Source organism: Centrocercus urophasianus, unplaced genomic scaffold, assembly GCF_019232065.1.
Source record: "Centrocercus urophasianus isolate 14NV4802_14NV808 unplaced genomic scaffold, USGS_Curo_1.0 seq_10, whole genome shotgun sequence".
NCBI classification, from domain to species: domain Eukaryota; kingdom Metazoa; phylum Chordata; class Aves; order Galliformes; family Phasianidae; genus Centrocercus; species Centrocercus urophasianus.
This window is the reverse complement of record NW_024884142.1, coordinates 18,488,385-18,511,249: the sequence shown is the minus strand read 5'-3', so window position 1 is coordinate 18,511,249 and position 22,865 is coordinate 18,488,385. Positions and strand designations below refer to the sequence as shown.

The following is a 22,865-nucleotide window of genomic DNA, read 5'->3' as shown; positions in this document are numbered from 1 at the left end:
AGTTATCGCAGCAAGATAAGTGCCTATATATTTACAGTTATTTATGCATATATATTTTATATCATATTGATCTACAAGGTGTGGTAAAAGAACCTGCTTCTTACAAAGATGTTTCTAGAATGCAGAGCATTTTTTTTTTTTTTTTTTTTTTAACTTTTGCATTTTTGTTTTATGGATGAGTAGCCTCAGAATGAAAAGTACTGTAACCCTTTCTTGACTTCTGTTATGCTTTCTTCCTTTTTACTGTTTGGAGACCATTAGAAAAATTAGCTTAGAGGTAAGTTTTAGCATAGTGTTTTCAGTATATCAATCTTAACACATTCTGTATCTTTGATGTACTTTTCCTAGTTAATGTACCTTTTATGTCTCTAATATCCAGTCAATTTTCTGAGGTTTTCACAGGATGGCATGGGTTGGAAGGAACTCAAGGATCATCAGGTTCCATTGCCCAGGGCCTCACCCAACTTGGCCTTAAACACTTCCAGGGATGGGACATGCACAGCCTCTCTGGGCCTCCTGTTCAAGCACCTCACCACCCTCTCAGTGAAAATCTTCACCCTTTAATCACCAACCATAATTAGCAGGTTAGGACTAAACTAAACCAATGCAACTAGAGCTGTGTGGTGGGAAGAGTGTAGCATACAGTAAGTGAAACCATTCTTACTGTTTTTCATCCTTGTATCTAGCTAAAGTCTGGGATCTTGATGCATCCCTTATTGCTGCATGACAGTCAGAATCCAGAAATGTGCTAGAAGTAATTATAGAATCTTGCTTCTCTGTTTAATACAGTTTTGTTTTTTGTTTTACTGCAATTCATATCTGCATTGCGTTGATCACCTTTAAAAATTCAACAAATTTGGACTGTTATATATCACAGGGTCTTGCTGAATAAGTTGAGTGCCTTGCTACGAGATCTATCTTTGGATTTTGAGGGTTTAATTCAGGCAAGTCTTCTATCCCATTATTCCACTCATCCCAGCGACCACTCCTGTTAGAAGACTTTTACTTTTGGTGGCTACTTGCAGTGTTTTTCACTGTTCCTGCAGTACAGGCTAAGATGACTGCTTACCTCTTCCAGCACATTTGTTTGCTGCACCCAAGAAAATGGAAGGAATGTATGGAGATAGGGATCTGTATAAGGTCTTGATGATGGTTTGGAGTCTCTGGCTTGTTGCTGTGTTATCTGTTGTGTTGTCTGTGTCAAAATTGCATTTGACTTTGAATCATTATGTATAAATTATTTTTAGTACAAACTGGAAGAATGTAAACACAGATGTAGGAGAATACTGATCTAGGAGAATGCATCTCACTTTCACAGTAAGAAATACTTAGTAGTATGGGATACAGTTTGCAGAGATGATCCTGGTGTCAGGACTACTAGGTTGTCAGGCAGTCTCCCAGGAGAAATGGCGGAATCCCTACTGTTGACAATACTTGGAATTTTATTAGAGAAAACACTAGAAAATGTACTGAAAGAAGCAGTCATATTTTACAGGAGCTCCTAATAGATCTGTTCTTTTTCATCCCTGGTTTCTCTAATTGCCTGCTAAAACTTGAGAGTGTAACAATTTAAAGACTACCTCTAAGTACCTCAATAAATATTAAACACATTTTACTGTTGTGCTCATTTTTATATTCACAAATGAGAAATCCCATCACATTCTACACTTGTCTTTAATTAACTTGACCTATCTGCAATAATTTCTGTATGAGATTGTTCTAATGAAGTTCATTCTTCCTACATATCTTTTAAAATCACAAAGAGAATTCTACAGTACCACTAATCCTTGTGTTCTACACAGCATGCTAAAATGTTTCCTAGTCATTCACTGACAATCTCTGTTCCAAGATGAAATATGACAGTTAACATTCAGTGAGTTAACATTCACCTTCTTCTTTAATCCTGTACAGTACACAAGAACAAGAATAATTTCCAGGAATGCTTTCATTCAAATGTGATTAGCAGCGCTGCAGGCATTGCAAGCAGTACTTGATAGTTTAATCACTGTCATAAGCAGAAATATATGGAGTTCCTCTTTTTTGAAATGATATCAACTTAATGTATTGTTTTGCTTTTACTAGATTATTTTTTGAAACTTCTCAAATCTGCCTATATTTCTTTAAATAATTTTCACTGTGTCACCCCTTTAAAATGCAAGTTTACTTTAAAAAAAAAAGTTCTAAATGTACAGATTGATGAGACACGCTATTCAGGTTGCAAGTTCATGGCAGGTATCGTGGAACTGATGAAATCATATTTAGCCCTATGCCTCAAAACAGTGCCAAATAAGAACTGTCACGGTTACATCTCCCAACTACTGTTTTGTCCTCTTTTACGGGATAAGAAAAAAAACTTCTTTTAAGATAAAAATAACTTCTCTGATACTTTATGCAATAGAACACTTTCACATATTAAGTATTGTTAACGGGTCTGGATGACTTGAACTATCCCTGGGTGAAGATGTTTTATTGTTATGTATTACTAATTCATGGAATTCTTATTGGTTAAATATATGAATCAAAACAAATACTATTCCACATGGAGTTAATCTATTTATTTTCTTCAAACAGGAAATATAAGAAATATGTTTTTGTTTACCTTTATTGTTTGTTTCAATGCTGCACCAAAAAGGAGGAGATCTCCTAGTTGTTAATCATGGTGACTCCGAGAAAATCTTTTCCTGAGGGAATTCTGTAAATTCAGACATTAGCAGTTGATAGAGATATTTACTAGTACACATTATCTTGCATTTGATCAAGTTATATTTAATCTGCCTACTTCCAGCATCAATAATACATTGGAGTGAAATTTGATTTAAAATTAAATTTAATTCAGGGTCTTGTAAAGCACCTACCATAGCATTTCTGTTCTGAGCTAGTTTCTCAAATACTTGCATATTTGCAACTCTGAGAGTGAAAATCCTGTGGTCTGGTTTTTAAGGGCTGGAAATGTCATTTTTTTTTTGCTGCATTATTAGAAAGCTGATTTAAGATTGAACCAGTGCTCTTTTAAGGCACTGTGGCTAGCATGTTAAACAATTATGAAACACGTTAAGCTGTCAATTGTTTGCTCAGCTCAAGTAGAAGAGTTGTCTGTCTTCATTAGGTGCTTTTCTATACTAAACAAGAAACCCTCCTGCTCCATGGACAGATTTTATATCAATTCAGTCTTATTATACAACTCTTGTAAGGAATCATCAGCATCTGTTGGTTCATTGTTTTATTTACGTGAAGTTTTGCAAGCGGAAGTATTAGGTATGATTAAGAAATGAAAGCCAACCACGGTTTATTACATACCATCCTTCCTTGGCAGCTGGAGACAGCTTTCTCCTACATTCATTTCACTTCACAGGTAAAATAAATCTTTCGTTTAAGTGTCATTTATGTGATATATTGTCAACAATGCATCTTGCTATGTAATTTTAAGGCACTGAAGTACTATGTAAAGCAGTACAAGTTATCAATAAAAGTAACAATTAAAAAATCCTTCCTTCAGGGATCTCAATCTCAGACAAGTGTGAAAACGCAACTTGTCACAACAACACAAAGAAAATACTTCTATTTTTCACCTCTGCTTGCTGCTTTATACTAAAATAAGTCATTTTATTGAAATTGGAAGAAAGGGTGTTTTTATGAACTATTTGTCTGCTACGGGAACTCGGTAAAGGATAGACTGAGGTTAGAATTCTGTTCAATAAGGAGATCAGTATGGGGGGGAAAAAGCCACAACTAAAATGGGAGAGGGAAAGGTTTTAGTGTTTGTGGAAGAAAAAGAGACAGGATGGGGAAAGTGCAATAAGCTAAACTGTGGTTAGTGGCAGCAGGTTATACACAGCTTTTATATATTAGTGAGAAGTTTTAATGTGACTCCATGAGCACATCAGAGTTAACAAATGGATTTGGAGAAGCAATAGTATTAGCCTGATGAAAGTGATGGTGTAGTAATTGCAGCAGCAAATTATACTATATGCTATGGTAAATACAGAAGGAAGCAGAGAAGTGATGTTTTTATTAGATTTATTTTTTCATTCAATTTTGATTTTCTAATATACAAAAAATATTTAAAATAATATTCACTTATTTTGTATTTATTTGAAAAAGTACAAAAATTTTTTTTTTTTAAATGAAACCTACATTTTGGAGCATATACAGCAATTTATTGAGACGTCTGGGATTCTGTTTTACTCTAGTTCCTTTGGCACCACAGTTGTTTTTTTGCTTTCTTGGTCACTGTCCTATTTCCACCTGAAATAGAATCAGTTTTAGAATTTACGGGCAGTAAACTTGTTTGGTTTGATTGCTTTAATTGCCAAAATTGTTCAACATCAGGTTTATTTAAACTATTGAAGTATGGGGATATGAATAGCTCACCTATGAACAGCTCATCTAAGTTCATTGTTTTGACTTCGCCGAATCTCTGTGACTGTGATTATACTAAAATATCAATGATAAATCCATGGCTGTGTGAAAGATGTTCATATATATATATATATATATATATATATATATATATATATATATATAAAAATTCCACCATCCAGTTATAAAGACACTTCCTATTACTGGTATATGCTAAATAAAACTGATTTCAACAAGAAGCCTAAAATCTTGAGATCAGCACTTTGCTGCTGGACAGCAGATTTACCCTGGGCACTGTAGACTGTTGTTCCTGTATTTCATTTATGAAATTCATAATGTAGAGCTTTGTTTTTGTTGGTTCACGTTTAAAGAGCTAATTAACTTGTTCTGAAGTAGATATCAAAAGCGTGGGGGATGAGTTATCCTCTAAAAATGTTTTATTTCTCCCCTTGGATTATAAAGGGAATCAACCACTGCCTAGAAGGCAGATGGCTACCTTATAGACATCTGAGGTAAGGTGGTATGGATATGTGAAAGAATTACGTCATGGCCCAGCCACAAAAAAAAAAAGGGAGAGAAGAAATGTTTATAGATTTATGGAAGCAAGTAGGAGGAAAGAGTGTTAACTATTTGAAGGCCATTTACTGAGTAAAGGCCACTTATTTTACACGGAGTTGCAATTAGAAGTGAATTTTTATATATTTACCATTTATGAAGTAGAGTATTAATGTTTGTGTCCATTATTACTTTTTGGGGCTGCAGCTAATGAAAATGGCTGTCTTGTCTCTCTAGTTTGCGGATTTTTTTCCCATGTTCACATATTTACTTTGACTTACTGTTTTTTTTTCTGAGGTGTATTTCATAAAAAACAGAGTTTGGTTTCTCTTCTAGAAAAATAAAATCTGTTAGTTTTTGTGCAGTGTATTTTATCATATATTTCCAAGGTGACTGAATTTAAAATATTGTGAGTGAGGCAGTTTTCATTATAAATATGTGACTTGCTTTTCTTCTTGGTTTCTGGTCTATTATTAAATGTGGAGGTTGGTGGCCCTCCATGTGGCAGGGGGTTGGAGATTCATGATCCTTGAGGTCCCTTCCAACTCTGGGCATTCGGTGATTCTGTTTCTGAGAGATGAAAACTACGATTTTTTCAGAGCATGTTGTGAAAATCCTATTTTGTAAGGCTTTTCAGAGAAGAAGTGACTTAAACAATGCATTTGAGTGTGAGCTGTTATTGTTTAACATAGGGTTTTAACATTTAATAGAAAACTCAGATTTAAAGAGAAAGCGTTTTTGTTGTCTCTGTTATTCTTTATTTGTATTTTTACTATCTGTATCAGCATCTGAAGCTTGGAGATTTGAGTAAACCTGAATTTTTAAAGAAGTCTTTCCTAAATATATCTTGGATGTTGAGTCAAATTGATACTTAGCTGCTCCTAAGGTAGCAGAATATAAGCCTATTTCCACTTGTGTTCCTTTTTTCTCTAGCACACCCTTTTTTTCCCCTGACTATCATCTTCTGTATTATAAAACTGCGTATTTACTCCTGAAGTGAGTGTTCCCGATGCTGATTTAATGTATTATTCTGAACCTTCTAAGAGTTTTTCTTGTCTTTACTTTGTTGGGAAGTGATGGGAAATACTTAAATATTCTTATTTAATGATTAGTCCTTTATTGGATTGAAAATGTTTTAATTTTCTTCAACACTTCCACTTTTTTACATTACTTTTTTAGTTCTGAACCACATGAAAATCCTCAAATCCATTGGTGTTAGTAAATATCATTAGCCCCACTGCAGTTCCAACAAGGTAAATTCTTACATAACCAACCTAGTGATGGTGTAACTACATCAGTGGACAAGGGAAGAGCCACTGATGTCATCTATTTGAAATTCAGTCAGGTCTTTGACATAGTTCCCCATAATATCGTTCCTTCCAAATTGGAAATATATGGAGTTGTTGGGTGGACTGTTTATTGGATAAGGAACTGGTTGTGAGATCATATCTAGAGAGTGGTGGTCAGTGGCTCAGTGTCCAGATGGAGATTGGTATCTAAGTGCCATTCAGTGTTGCAACCAATGTTTCTTAATATTTTCATCAATTACAATGACAGTGGGATCAAATGCACCCTCAGCAAGTTTGTGGATGACACCAAGCTGCATGGTGCAGTCAAAATGCCCAAGGGACAGGATGTCATCCAGAGGGCTTTAGGCTTGAACTGTGGGCCCTGGTCCGCCTCATGAGGTTCAACAAAGCCACATGTAAGATTTTCGCATAGGTTGTGTAAACCCTCACTAACAATACAAGCTGGGAGACGAAAGGATTGAACACAGCCTTGCAGAAAAGCACCAGGGGTACTCGTGGATGGCAAACTGGATATGAGCCAGCAATATTCCCTCACAGCCCGGAAGGCCAACTGTATTCTGGGCTGCATCAAAAGAGCAGAGACAAGCAGATAGAGGGAGCAGATCCTTTCTCTCTACTCTGTACTGATGAGACCTCATCTGGAGTACTGTGTCCAGATGTGGAGCCCTCAGTACAGGAGAGACAAGGACCTGGCGGAGTGCATCCAGAGGAGGGCCGCAAAAGTGATCCAAGGGGTGGGATGTCTCCCCTGTGAGGACAGGCTGAGAGTTTGGGGTTGTTCAGCCTAGTAAAGAGAAGGCTCTGGGGAGACCTGATAGTGGCCTTTCAGTATCTAAAGGGGGGCTATAACAAAGGAGGCTGACTCTTTAGCTGCAGATGTCCACGTTCATTGCAGGGGAGTGGGACTAGATGAGCTTTAAGGGTCCCTTCCAACTCAAGCAAATCTATTTTATGATTATACATATGTTTCTTCCTCCTTTTCAAGATGTTCTGCTGTAAGACTAGAGCAAATCCTAGTTCCTGAAAGATGGAACCTGGGTGTCTCGTTTCTCAAACTGTGTGTGAAAGAAATACTTTCAAACATTAAAACTTAAAGTGCTTGGAAGTTGAAGGTTAAACAGAAGAAAAATGCTCAACTAGTTTGAGGCACTTTAGGGATGTGAAAAAAGGTGTTCTGCATCTTGGTTCTAGATGCCTAAGGCTACCTTAGAACAAGGGTTTCTGGGTGATGCAGCACATTAAACTGAAACAAATGCTAATAAATAGTTCACCAATAGTATTACAAGATAATTGTATTACAGAATTACACAAATAATAGAATGTTGTCTGGAAAATACTTTATCAAAGAAACATGCTTTTTACAATTTCCTTGTTTTTCAACCATTTCACTTGAAACATTTGCGCTATATTGACCTACTGAGCCCTTCAGGAGGCTGTTAAAATCTGTTACAGTAGTTCTCTGCCCTGCTGGTGCTAAAAGTTGATCCTCCTCAGGCATCAAGGCACTCAGAGAGCTAATTTGTAATGCTTGCCTTTCCTTTTCTCTTATATCTTGGGTAAGCATGCTGAAATGTCATTCCTCTACCTGTTATTCCACTTTGTATACAGACTTGCATCATTCTCATCTTTACAGTGGCTGGATTCTATTCAGAAGTACACTAGTCGATGTGACTAACATCTGTTTTGGATGGTTCATTATTGCTCTCAGCCTGTCCTCAAAAGCTGTATATTTAATCATACATATTTAATCCTGTATATTAAATCATGTAGTATTCAATATACCACTGTAGTGTGCAGGAGTATGTGTCTAACTATATGGCTTTGGTATTAATTTACGCTAATGAAGGCCAAAAAAAATGATGCGCTTCCACTGCAATAGAAGATAATGAGGCTTGTGTGGACTTCAGAGTTTGGAAGAGGTTATTCCCCAATCTCCCTACTGTCTCACTCCATTTCCTGGTTTGTTTCACCCAGCAAGAAGACAGTGAATATAGTGCATTTCACTGATACAGTTCAGGTGCTCCTAAACAATTCATTAAATGAATTTTGAGCAAACTGTTGTACATATGATCTGTAATCACATGTATTCAAAGCAAGCAGTGTATTAGCCTATGAGTAATCAGTATTTGGGAGTGCGGGGAGGGGGAAGTAGATAAGGGTAGGTAAGGGTAAATTAGATTGGGTAAGGCTACAGATTCTGGGAAAAGTATGTAGGAGTAGGCAAGGTTATATGACCTGTGTCATCAGTGTGTGCATCACTGTTGGTGAACCACAGCTGGTGGTTCTCAGGCCAGCTGAGAGGAGCTCCCAAAGCTGTCTTCCAGCATCCTTTTATGTGTGAATTGGCATGATAAGCAAGGTGGGGGCAAACAGAAGGTATGCAAACTAAGATAAGCATGAGTATGAAAAACACATGGCTGCAGATAAGTAGAGAAACTTCAGTTGGTTCCTTAAGACCTCATTTTCAGTTCCCAAAAACATGATGGATTGTGTATATAATAATCATCACATGATTTATGGCCTCCACATTTCTGCCAAAGGCAGCACTTTCTCTTTTCATTGACAACTTCCAGTCGTAACTCAGGCCCTTGACATCTTGACATGAGCACTAGGCCACAAGTTGTTAGGCAAAGGCAAAGCAAGTACAGTGACCAAGGCATAATTACAATCTTATCCAGCCTGCATGGCTAGGGACAGTTCTCGTTATCGACTAGAAAATGTCTACCAGACCTGTACCTCATCCCATTCTCCGGTCTTGCATGACCTTTCCCTTCTTCAGCTATGCTTGGGCCATGCTCCACATCAAACTAGGAGGATGTTTCCTTTCTGCAAGATGATGTGAATGTCTTAGAGGTGGAATTACCATCTGCAGTGCTGTCCCATTTTCTGTAATGGATGTTCTAGTGTAGCTCACTTGTGGAGTCATAGAATGTCATGCGTTGGAAGGGGCCTTAAAGTCAAACTAGTTTCAGCTCCACTGCACTGGGCAGAGATGGCATCCACTACATCAGGCTATCCAGGGCCCCTTTCAAAACCTGGCCTTGATTGCCTCCAGAGATGGAGCATCCACTGCTTCTGTACAACCTGTGCCTCACAACCCTCTGAGTAAAGCATTTCCTCGTAACATCTAAACTAAATCTTCTCTCTTTTAGTTAAAAGCCATTCCCCTTTGTCCTGTCACTATTTAGGCATGTAAAAACTTGGTCTCCCTCCAGTTTATAAGCTCCCCTTAATTAGCAGAATGAATGAAGTATCAAACTAACATTGTACTTTTGTAGTTATGATAGTAAGCTGGAGTGGATATTTAGTGGGCTTCTATTATTTCACAGCTACCTCCTGCTGTCCCTAACTAAACTTTGGATAGTTTGTTTAAAAAAAATCCTAATTGTCTTCTGCTATAAATATTAGCGTTTAGTCGTAGATTTTTAAGCCTCCTAATTCCTTTCGCACTTTACAAAATGGGGAAATTTTCTAGTTAACAAAAAGTGTCAGCTTCCAAAATTTGTATAGACAAAGTGTTTCCATATATTATTTCTTGACTACTCTGTTGTTCCAATGTTGAATGAATGTAGTCTCAAGCAAATAAAAAATCATCCCTGGAATATCTCCTTTTTACTCTGTTATTATATCGTACGGTCAGTCCTGCCATTTGTTCATTTCTCCTATAGGTATTTATACAACCATTTATATAACCAATTGCTGGAAAATGATTGTTTTCATTATCATTCATCAGCGAGCTAAATAGATCCTGCTGAAGCACTGTGGTTTGGACAATACACTACAGTTTGTCAATGAATAAACTTCATTCTTAGATGAGTAATTGGTTTCTTTATGCTTGCACCGTGTAAGTTGTTCTTCACAATTCCTGTCAGGAAGCTGCATGTTCTACATCATACTAGACAAATATAGCATGTATATGCTGATACAGGTTACTCTTACAGCTTGATAATATTTGTTGATTTAACACTCTTCTAAGGTTTGGTGTTTTGTTTTTCCCTTAGGGATATGATGACGGATATGGGGGTGAATATGACGATCCAAGCTATGAGACGTATGATAACAGTTATGCCACCCAAACACAAAGGTAAGCATTTGTACTTTTTTCATTAATTTTTCAAATAAAGACATGTCTTTTCTCTTGGGTTTTTATGTAAATGTCCTGCTTTATTTTTCCACATTAAATTCTTCAGTAGCTCACAGTACTTTGAGTAAATATCAAATAATAATAATACTGTTCAGAGTTAATAAACAGGATAATTCAGATGAAGTAGAAATACAGACAGCTCGACTTTTTTAAATGTTGCAACTTAAGAGTATTTGTTTTAAAAAAGCAAGTGACTACACTGTTTTACTATCTGATGTCATTCTGTTTTCATTGGTGCATTTTATTTTATTTTTAGTAGTGCAAAGTTGTCAAGAGCTTCTCATATTTAATGTTTTTACAAAATTTTTAGCAAAGCAAGAAAGAAATTGTTTAAAAAAGTATGTCAAGGTAAACTATGGAATGGAATCATGTGCCTGAAGTAATGGTAAAGCTATCTGCTTCCAGCCATTAACTTTCTCAGCAGCTTGCAGAACTGATAAAGGCAGCAAAGTTTAAAAATCCTGTTTTATGTCCCTACCCTGTGAGGTAATGGCAGAATCATGTTCATAACACTTATGATTTATATCACTAAAAAGAGGCAATAAATATGATCACTCTTTATGTGCACATACACCACACGCAGAGTTGGACTGTGTTTATCAAATGTGAATGACATTCTTTCCATGCTTAGGGTGAGGGATAAAATAGTGTTTCAATCAATTATTCAGAAAATGCACTTATTAGTCATTAAGAATGTGTGTTAGATTGTGGAAAGGCAAATGAAGTTCTGAAAGAAAAATAAATGTATTTTGAGTTCATTGCGACTCACTGTATGAGAAAGTCATTATTATATAGAGAGTTCTACCCTTTTACCCTTTTTTTAAATGGTTTTATTGAACATTTTGCTGGTGAAAATACCCATAAGAATTAAGTTCTGCTCTAAAACTGCTGTAGTGAGTGTCATTTGAGATGGCAGAAAAAACTTTGTAAGTATTTTTACAACCAGTGAACATATTTAAAAGGACTTGTCACACCTGAATGTGAACACCTTCAATGATACTTTGACAACATACTTTTAAGTAATCATGCGTTACTAGCTGCACCTGTCATGTCATTGAGTAGGTAGATATTCTTGTTGTCAGATGTACTTAAATTTTTTCAAAAGAATTCAACCTTTTGCTGTGATAGTGTATTGTCACAGGAAATAGAACTTATTGTGATAATTTGACTCAAAACAGAAGTTTTACAGAGTCAAATAATTTGGCAAATTAAACAGCCATTATGTTAAATAGTCAGGTATGTTCACTATTAATATGAGCTACAACAAAGATACCTACTCTACTACAAAAGTTCAAATAAAAAATTTCTTTTTGTAATACATGGCAGGGTCCAAAGCCATAGTCATACATGTTGAGTGTCACTGAAGGCCTTATGAAGTCTTTTGATTTCACTTGGGGATTAACACACTGCTCAGATTTCAAAGATGTAAAGAACAAATGGACCATTGGGTACGCAGTATAGATTTCTGTACCTCATTGGTCATTCATCCAACCTCACGGAAATACTTCCATAATGAGGTGAAATAGTGCAGTATAACTGTATGCATGAATAATGGGTCAAAAATATTTATTTTGCTTTAAATACCAAAAAAGTTTTCCTCCAATCTTAGATCATGTTTTTATTAAATCTGATTATAGGAGCAACACATATCACACATACACCTAACAAGGAAGATAATTTGTACCACTTCAGAGTGCTTATTCATTTCATCCACCGTGTGATTTACTGGGGAAAAAAAGTAAATCTTGTAGAAAATCTGTGCTTAGAGAAAAAAAAAAAAATCATTACTGCCCTCTGCAGGGATTGACTGAAATTTCGAAGCATGACAAAAAATAATTGAAGTCAGTGGATTAATGCAGAACTTCAAGATTCCTGCTCCTGTTAAGGACAGAGTTTCCACTTGTTTTTTATGGCTCATTAAGGAATCAATATGGAAATACTTAGAGTAGGTCCAAACTCTGCTCTGACTATCAGCCTCACCAAGCGCATTGACCAAAGCTTACTCTCGTTGACACTTCAAACTAAAGAATGTATCACTGAGAAGAAATGAACACTGAATTCTGGGTGATTTAGAGCAGAGTGAATGGTAACTTTTTCCCTATGCTCTCAATGCACTGTGTGAAAATACTGTTTGGATAGCCTGCTACTGCCATGACCGCAACCTGTGCCTCATGTCTACTTCGTATTTTCTCTGCCCGCACATATACTTCTTCTGAGGGCCCTTGGTCCTTCATTGCTCAAGAGGCATGATTTAGACTTTTTATAAACTAGGTTTTGCCAAAAGCAGAGAAAATGATCATGACGTCGGCGTACACCACTGTGCTATTAAATAGAATCATGTAGCAGGAGCACCAAAAACACTCAGCACCCAGACCATCTATATGCAAGTCGGCATAAGCACTGTTCTTTTGTATAGTTCTTTTGTATATGGTGATCTGTACTGAATGTCAGAGATAAAGTTGCAGGCCCAGCAATAAATTTTGTATAGACTCTTCTCTAATGAACTCTACCGCTGACACTCTTCCAGACAGAGAATTCTGTCCTCCATAACAGTTCTCTGATTTTTAGACTGATAATAGGGGTATGAGGTCATTGTGAAAGAGACCATGATGGAATGTTGATATCAGACTGGAGTGAAACCTACAATAAGTCTGTATGGCTGAGTGAGCTAAAACATACCTCAAGACACCATTGAAATGGACACAGAAGCAACTTGAAGAAAAAAGTAGGATCATAGCTATGGTATCACCTGTCCCTTGAAAAGAAATACAGATCATAAGAAATACAGTTATTTCTATGGCATACATTGCATGAGGAATGTCTTGTTTTAACTAACAGACACTGTATATCTAAAGCCACCTTTTTTTCCTCCTCATCTTCCTGTCCCATAATGGCTTCCCAAATGTGTCTATAATTATTATTTAAAATTCCATAAAAGACTAGAGGTTTAGCAAGAGCATTTAGAAGCCTTGCTACTTTTAAAACTGTATTTATATTGATGCAAAGATACAGATTTAAAGGTAATTGGAATGAAAGTGTTATCTGACACCAAATGAACATGGAAACAATCATTTCGGTGGGTGGGAGAGGACATCAGCTTTAATAAACTTTCCATAGGGAACATTTTTATAGCAGTTTGAGTTAGTTAGCATTAGAACATCTCTTGCCCTTCCTTTCCATTCAGTTTGAGATGGATTTCAGTGATAAGACCTTACCATATATACCAAGCTTCTGAACTTCTAGTATAACAATTTTAGTTAGAAGTATGAAACTTAGACATACTAATCAGATGTAAAATCTCTGAATATGATGACCATCCCTGTTTTGGCTGTTAACCTGTGTCAATAGTGAGGAGCAGATTATAGGTAAGGGAAAGAATTAGCCTGCTGTTCTCAAATAACAGCGCCTCAGCAACTGGATAATGTCCAACTGAATTTGCCCTTCCTCTTGCTTGATACTTGGAAACTTGTAAAGAGTACGTTCTGTCTGTCCAACAGAGTTCTGGTATGTACTCTTACTGAACAGGTTTTAGCTAGACTCAGTTGTCACCAATGGGATGGCTTGACTTTGACCATCACCTGCCCACTATTCATTGCTAAGATAAATGTTCTTCTGCAGGCTTCTAAAGATATGCTGCTTCCTCACCTTTTCATTCTTAGTAGCAACATAGCACACTGATATCTTCAATGACTACTTATCTTCAAACATGTTGGAACATATAATGGCAACAGTCCTTTTCCTTTCTCACAGAAAAACTGATTGAAAGAGAGAAATACAATTTTTATAGGGCTAAAGGCAAACTCATAAAAGAAAACTTAAAATGATAAATCCAGAATGGGAAAAGTATTACTTTCCAAGTGAACTGTAGCACAGAAGATGTTAAGAGTATTCTGTCAATTTTCAAAATACAGTGCATTTTTGATTTTCTAAACAGGAACTTACAAGTCTGTTGAGCCAATACCATTATCCATGATCCACAGGTTGAGAACAATAGATCACCAGGAAAAATTGATCAAATGTTTTGTGAGATCTTCAAGATCTAACTTTTTGGTTAAAGTCTGATAGGGCATCAGACCGTTCTGTGTGCAAATTGTGGCCAAATTCCTCAGCCAAGACCAGAATGATTTTGCAGAAGTGAATCAGTTGCTTGTGAATCAGAGCCACCTTCTGATAACACATCTCCAGTGACCTTTGTGTCTCTATCAGCATCATCAGTTTTGTTTCATATGTACCATGTCTCACAGCTAAAAGAGGTAGAGGGGAAGTCTGGAACTGACTGGCCAGTCAAAAGATGAACCAAAAAGAGTATATTTTATTTAATATTTTATTTAACATGTACATAATCTGTCCATTATATGAAGTGTAAACAGTGGTGCCTGTAAGGGAAAAGAAAGGAATTAACACTTGTCCTCTGAAGCTTAGAATTTGAATTTGATATAATTTCCCTTTTCCACATAGTCTGGCTTGAACACTTAGACATCAGGTCATTTTTTTTTAATGACCAAGTAGTTTGGATATTGGCTAAGGCTTCCTGGTCTGGCTGGTTGGCTTGCTTTTCTGATTTTTGTTCTGTCTGGTTTTTGTTTAAAATTATAGTTCTGGTATAAAATGAGTTGCTGTGTGACTATTTTATAAAGAAAGAAGTGTCTGTGACTTCCATCCCAAGCAAAAAAAAAAGAGAAAATCAGAAAACCTGTAACATAAGTAGAATAAGTAATTCAGTGTTGAAAGACAGATGGAAACAGTGCAAACCATTGCTGACTTACAAACCAACCCCAGTGTTACATGGGAATTTTCATAACTTATCTTCATCTGTGTTGTATGCTGCAAGATGACATATAGAAGGGGCGCTTCTCTTACCTTCCTGGATCCAGCCTCACTGATGATAGCACCCCAGTTTTAAGGCATTGAAACAATTCTTCGCAAAATATTTACTGTTAATATAACAATATAGGCAGCAATCCTCTAGACACGTATTCCATGCTGGCATACAAATCATTCTGGGGCTATGACTTGGTTTTATCCTGTCAACTGCACAATGCAAACTCAGATGCTAAGCAAAAAGGACAAAAAAGAAAATGATGTAGAAATGCCGCTTCTGAAGTTTATGACTTACAGACTTAAGTCTTAAAATGTTGTTATTATGTCTGAAATCAATTCTAATTTTTTTTTACTTGATCTGAAGACTTATACACATTGTTAGATAAATTCCAATACAAATTTATCCTAAAGGATTGAAGAAGAAGAAGGGAAAAGTATGCATCATGTAATTTCAGATTTGCAAGCATAGCTTTCATTTAACTGAATTTTATCTAATTCAAAAGATACAGTTATCTGTGGTTGATCCCTATAACAGCGCTGTCATGTGGACTTCTGTTTCTCAATGCTAATAACAAAAATAAAATGAAAAAAAATGTTTTAGGACATAGGTCCTGCCAAGTCTGTTTAGCTATGGCAGATAGTTGCAATCAACATACCAATAAAGCAGCATCTCAGTGACTGTATATTCATAGCAATTACCTACCAGTTCAACCTGTAGCAGGCTCTGCAATTCTGATTCTCATTCTTATAATGACATAGACTTACTGAAAATTTCAAGAGCGCATTCAGCCTCCATGGCTGAATATACCACAAGTTATTGACTTTGAAAAGAAACTTTACTTTCCTGGCTATTCTTGTTTATATTATTAAATTTATGCAATCTACTATACAGCTTATATTTATAGTTCCCTTTTCTGCACTGTGGGTTGCTAGTAGGGATCTGATATTCCTTGATATGATAGGCAGATATATAACATGGACCACAGTTCAGCCCTTGTCACTTATGTGGCTTAAGATGCAGTCATTTCACTCTGAGACATGCTCAGAGTCAGAGTCAGAGCTCATCATGCTGCAAAATGATTTAGGAAGTAAAGCAAAGAATATTTTATCCAGCTAAATCTTCAGGAATTATTTACATCTGCAGAGTGTATTGACCTGAGCTCTAAATCATCCTGTTTACTGTTGCTTGACCACAAGATATCAAGGCTTCATATGTATATCTAATTCCAAAGATCTCTTCTTCACAAGTACTGTGCTGCAGGCAAAATAACACTTTCAGACAAGTGAAATTCTGAAACCAGCCATACATAATTATGCTTGGCACACAAGTTATTTCATGGATCCTATCAAGCTCTCAGCTAGTTTTTGATTCAGCAAAAAATGTAGTAACAATTCAGGATAAACATTAGGGAGAAAAAATAATAGTAAAACAGTTCTTGGGAATATCCCTCAATGTACCTGTTAAAACCAGATTAGACAAATTTCAGTAAATTATATAAATAAATGTCTGCTTAGAGGCAGATGAAGTGATCTAGGTGACATTCTGAGGTCATCTCTAGATTTCAAGATAAAAACACAGGCTAATCTAATTGGATCAGGAAGATGTTTTGTTAACTATAAAAAAAGTACCCAATTTTCAAACTCCAGGTTGATTTGCTTGGCTTGTACCACTGATAGAAATACTTTTATGGACAATAAGGTAAATCTGATGTTTCAAACACTAAATACATAATTTATTCATAGGATACTGACTTCCATGTGTTTTGCATCCTGTTTTTAATTGTAGTAAGTAATATAAAGGCCTGATAATGGCCTTTCAATTTAAAAAGGGGGCTACAAACTGGAAGGGGACAGATGCTTTAGCAGGGTCTGTTGTGACAGGACATGGGGAAATATTTGCAAACTAGAAGAGGGGAGATTTAGACTGGATATAAGGAAAAAGCTTTTTACAGTAAATGTGATGAGGCACTGGAACAGGTTGCCCAGAGAGGTGATGGAAGCGCCGTCCTTGGAGACATGCAAAGTCAGTCTGTCAGGAGTCTGAGCAACCTGGTCTAGCTGTAGGTGTCCCTGTTCATTGCAAGGGAGTTGGATTAGATGACCTTCAAATGTCCCTTCTAACTCAAAAAATTCTATGATTCTATAATTCCTTCAGGATATCTTAATAATGAAGATATCAGATCTTAAATTTTCACAGGAGCATTTTCATCAAGATATACAAATGTACATAAACCAAAGACTATGATACATCTCTTAATGCAGTCCAGTGCAGCACTGGACGAACTTTCTGCATTAAACCTGTTTCCTTACTTTTGTTGCAAAGATGCAAGATTTGTTAGGGGAGAAAAATGTAAGATGCAAATGTATCACAAGAATGAAGAGATATTAATTTTGTCACTATTAACGATCTGGCCTACACGTGTGAGGTATAAACTACCTAAGGAGCTACTTGTAGCCAAACATTGCAGCTGACTCCTTACCACAATGCCACAATAGTTAGTACAAAACACACCACTAAACCTGTTTTGAGAGTCTTCTCTGACTTGTGTAGGCATGTAAGAGTAAATAAATCTTCCAAGGTTCTTCAGGGGTGAAGGTCTTACAACCTTCTGCTCTGAATGTGAGGAATGGATAGCAGTAGCCTTCAGATTGGTCATCTCTTTCCAATGTCACTGTTGTTTATGTACCTATCCCTTGCAGATGCAGTGTAGTTCAGTGTTCTGTGCCTGTAGTTTCCAAATATCTATGTTCCCCCCAACGGAATCCCCAGCTATAATGCTCTTGAAGGGTTTCCATCAAACTATGGAAGATCGACAGGTTCAGGATAAAAGTAAGATCTTTGGCTGTTTCGTTGACTATCAAAGTAATTGAAGTAAATATGGAAAAGTCTTAAGACAAAAGCTTACAGCTGCTTGAGAAATTCACCGTGATATTTGCATTTGCCATTTTCTAATATCTTACTGAGGAGTTTTAGTTGTCAGCTTTGTGTTATGGTAGTTGTCAGAAGAAAAATGTGGAGAGATGTCAATTATCTTCTTTGAAGATAGAATAATTTTTAATAAATGCTTAAATCAGTGATCATATAAATGTATTCAATCAATCAGTTGCACTTTTTTTGACAACCAACATTGTAAAAAGTTCCTTCCGACTAGTACTGGAGAAAAATATCCACAGCTAATACAAACATTTTTGTCCTTATTTTAAAAGCGATGTTTAGGCAGGACTGTGAATAATTTATTCAGCATTACATGCATAAATCTTGTTTGGATATTTAATCATTTCTCCCTGTCTATCTAAGTATTCCTATACAGTGTAGAGATTCATAAATATAATTCAAATGGCAATAAGGTAGAGTTGTTACATTGGTTCTTTGTAAAATGTGATATTCTTTATTGTTTTTTTTTTACCACTTGTGTTCTCTTAGTTTTTAAGCGGAATGCAAAGTATTTATACTTTGTCATATTTCATTTTGGCTTTGTGATTATATCCACCTGTTCATAAATAAAGATCTCCCTGTATTTTATTTCCAACTTCTTGAAATAAATCAAGCCAAGAAGCCTAGAATATGACATTTTATGTATCTTCACAGCAATCCACTTACGGCATTTATCATCAGAAACTGTTTTCAAATGCCACTTCTCATTTACTTGATTCAATGAGCAAAATGGAAATTTAGTTGCTCTAAAGTAAAGTTTTTCCTCTAAAACTGGATAAGATTCCTAAAATTCCATATAATTCCCTTTGCAAATAGTGTGTCTACAGATGTTTTATGTTACATTTGGAAGTACTCAGCAGTAACTGGTGACTGGAAAAAAAAAAAAGCAACATCAAATCCATTTTTAAGAAGGGTAAAAAGGATGAATGGGAACTGGGAACTACTCACCTGTCCATGTCACCTCTGTGCCAGGGAAGATCATAGAACAGATCCTCCTGGAAGCTATACTAAGGCACGTGGGAGGAATGTTTGACCATCTTCATCTCTTTCTATGACCTGCTGACCCACCTATACCCTAGACAAGGGAAAGTCCATGGATGTAATCTACCTAGATGTTAGTGAAGCTTTTGACTGTGTTTCCCACAGTATTCTGCAGAAGCTGGCAACCCAAGGCTTGGATAGGTGTACTCTGTACTGGGTAAAATCTGCCTGGAGGACTGGGCCCAGAGTGTGGTGGTGAACGGAATTAAATCTACCTGGTGACTGGTCACGAGTGGTGTTCCTCACCTATCAGTATTAGGGTTGGCCCTCTTTTATATCTCTATTGATGATCTGGACACAGAGATTGAGTGCACCCTCAGTAAGTTTGCAGATGGCACCATGTTGGAAGGAAGTGTCAATCTGCCTGAGGATCGGAAGGCCCTATAGAGGGGTCTGGATAGGCTGAATTAATTGACTGAGGCCTATTGTGTGAGTTTTAACACAACCAAGTGGCAGGTCCTACACTTTGGTCACAACAATTCCCTGTATCAGGGGTTGGAGCAGTGTGGCCAGAAAGCTGCACAGAGAAAAAGGATCTTGAGGTGTTACTTGACAGCTGATCATGAACCAGCAGCATGCCCAGATGACCAAGATAGCCAACGGCATTCTGGCTTGTATCAGACATAGTGCAGTCAGCAAGACCAGGGAGGTGACCATACCTCTGTACTCAGCACTGATGAGGCCACACCTTCAGTGCTGCATTTCCTGACTACAAGAAAGACTTGGAAGCATGTCCAAAGAATGACAACAAAGCTGTGAAGGATCTAAAGCACAAGACTTACGAGGAGTAAGTGAGGGAACTGGGATTGTTTAGTCTGGAAAAAGGGATGCTCAGGGAAGACCTTATTGGTCTCTACAGCTCTCTGAAAGGAGATTATAGTCAGGTGGGAGTCAGCCTCTTCTCCCAAGTAACAGTGATAGGATGAGAGGTAATGACTGAAAGTTGTACTCAGGGAGGTTCAGGTTGGATGTTACATTTCTTCTTAGGAAGGGTAGTATAGGAACAGGCTGCTCAGGAAAGTGGTGTAGTGACTGTCCCTACAGATGTTCAAGAACCATGTAGGTGCAGCACTGAGAGACATGGTTGGTGGGCATGGTGGTGATGGATTGATAGTTGGACTAGATGATCTTAGTGGTCTTTCTAACCTTTATTCTGTGATTCTGTTTGAATAGAAATCCTCATGTGTCTGTGTGGTTGTGGCAAATAAAAGGTGGATTAGTTTCTGTTTCAAACTTGACAAAAAGTTTGGAACCCAGTCATCTTGCATTCTGGAAGGCTCCATGCCCTTATCCTTTATAACTCTTCTGGATTAATTCTTTATTTTTTAATGGAGGGCTGCAGTAATATGAACTCAAATAGGAAAACACTGGAAGTAAATGAGACTTAGGTGACTTCAGGTATATGGTGAGCAACCAAATAAGCCTGGGAGTATTGTAATAAATGCATTCTTCTCTGTTAAAAATACAAACACTATCAAAATTTAGCTTTCAGAAAACAGGAGATTTTATACACTAAATTGTTCACCAAATTAATCCATTAGTTCCAAAGATCTACTTTGTAAAGTACCATATGATTTAAGGCCCAATCCTGTAAGAAATTCCTTTATTCTAAATATTTCTTATCTTTCCTATATATTTAATGCTTAATTATACAGAACTGTTCCAGTAAGTCCCAGATCCCTAGAAATATGACTTATTTATCCACACTTTTCTGCTACAAAATATTATGAAATACTATTTTTAAAAAGTTGCAAATATTGCAGTTCATATGAATTCTTTCTCACCTGTCTTCCAAGAAGTGGCGTACTGCTTTGTGTAAACAATTCTTTTTCCATGGGCAACTGTGTAGTAAGTCCTGCTGACTGCCTCTCTTGTGTATGAGGGATAAGTATTGCAATTGCAATCTCATATGAAAAAAAAAAAAAACAAAACACAATAGTTTTAGATAGGATCCTGTTAGCATAGGAAGTAAGAATCTAATTGTAGCAGTTACCAGAATTTAATGTTGTAAACACTGCAGTTTTCTTAACAGAAATGATATAGAGACAGAGGGGGGTAATAGACAGTAAGAGACCAAGACCTCATGCATTTATCTGAGGAAGTGAAAGAGTTTCTTAGTCTCATTTTATCAACACTTCAATAATTGGTACATACAGAAGGTTACTAAAGTCTGTTTTGACATATCAAGTGGTCCATGTTTCAGAGTTCCAGTGTTAAAGTACAGTGCAATGCTTTAAAACTTTAGGAATAAAAACTGTGAAGTTGTTATGAGTTGATTGTTTTTGGTTTATAAAATCTATTGCATCCGACTTTCAGGTGGGTGCTTGTACTTAAGTAAATTACGCTTCATGTTGCTTGAAAGTAATGAATGCTAATGACAGATAATGATATCTTGTTTCTAATTAGCACTGCCAAGAGAACCTGAGGTTTCTAGAATTCATGATGATCACAGTTTCCAGGAACAGTCTGAGAATGTTAAAATTATATAAACAAGTTTATTTATGCTGAATTCATTTGCTGATTGTTTCCTTCCATAACTGAGCATAATGTAAATGATTATGTTTATCTGTATGCTAATAATCAAGAAAAAAACCTTACATATGGAGAAGCACATTCTATCATCTACTTTTTATAAACATTCATTGTTCATTTTTAATAAAAAAATACAGGGGAAAATGTTTACAAATAAATGCATGTAATAGATTATAGTTAATATTCAGAAAGCTTTAAAATAAAGCAGACTAATGAATAAGGAGTCTGGCTCACAAAATGTGACTTGAAATCAGATATTTCTTACTAAGGAATAGATTTGTCTCATTTATTTATTGTACAAAACTATCTTAGTATGAGTTTGCAAGGAATTTGACACACCATTTTGGCTTCATTCCATGGAAAGTATTATGTAAGGACATAAAGTTGGAGAACTTAGACATTGTGCTATGAGTTATGTGTTTTCATAAATATGTTAAGGATTGTGTTCATAAACATCAAAAATGCAGTACACAATAGATCACTCCAGTCACTTCCTTTCTACAGTTTCAATACAGCTTGTTTCTTACTTTAATGGTTTGTATTTAATATATTTAAGTTCCAAATGATCACTGTGTGGGATTTTATCTCACGTTCTTCTTGTTTGTATGATTCAGAATTCTTTAATTAAAAAATAAAAATAAAAATAAATACAAAAACCATAATGTAACAAAGAAATTTTACCTACTCTAGCACGTATAACATCCAGCAAAAAGTTACGGTGATGGTAAACACTGTAGGCCCTGCTCAGTGACCAATGAAAACAGGTCTGCTGCTGCAGGACTGGATCCAAAATGCATTCATTTGAGAGCTGACCTTTGGATGCAGTCACTTTGTTTTGTAAAATATATCAGGAAGAACTAGTAATATCTACTAACAGAAGATGAGTGTTCTGGGTTTCTTCTCCAGTAATGCTGTTTGCTATTCCAACACCCTTCTCTACATAGAAAAGCCTACAGCATTCCAAAATTCCATTGCTTAAATTGTATTACATGAGATTTTTCATGCTGCTTTCTACCAGAGCTAGGTGGCATGTCATCTGTCTATTCTGAAAATTTCAAGCATTTTCTTAGACCTAATACTATGAGTTCTGTGGATATGATGAGATTTATCTCTGACACCACTAGTGCTGGTTCACACTTGGTTGTCCTGTACATTTTTTCTAACTTGC

General features: G+C 36.4%; 1 protein-coding gene across 1 annotated transcript in view; it reads left to right on the top strand.

Annotated features, from left to right (window-relative positions):
- KHDRBS2 (KH RNA binding domain containing, signal transduction associated 2) overlaps positions 1–22,865 on the top strand; it is a gene marked incomplete at its 5' end in the record, with an annotated part of 242,716 nt that overhangs the window by 199,915 nt on the left and 19,936 nt on the right. The window contains one exon of the mRNA XM_042821016.1: positions 10,226–10,308. Within this exon, the coding sequence (XP_042676950.1) occupies positions 10,226–10,308 (83 nt within the window). The remainder of the gene's footprint in view (positions 1–10,225; positions 10,309–22,865) is intronic.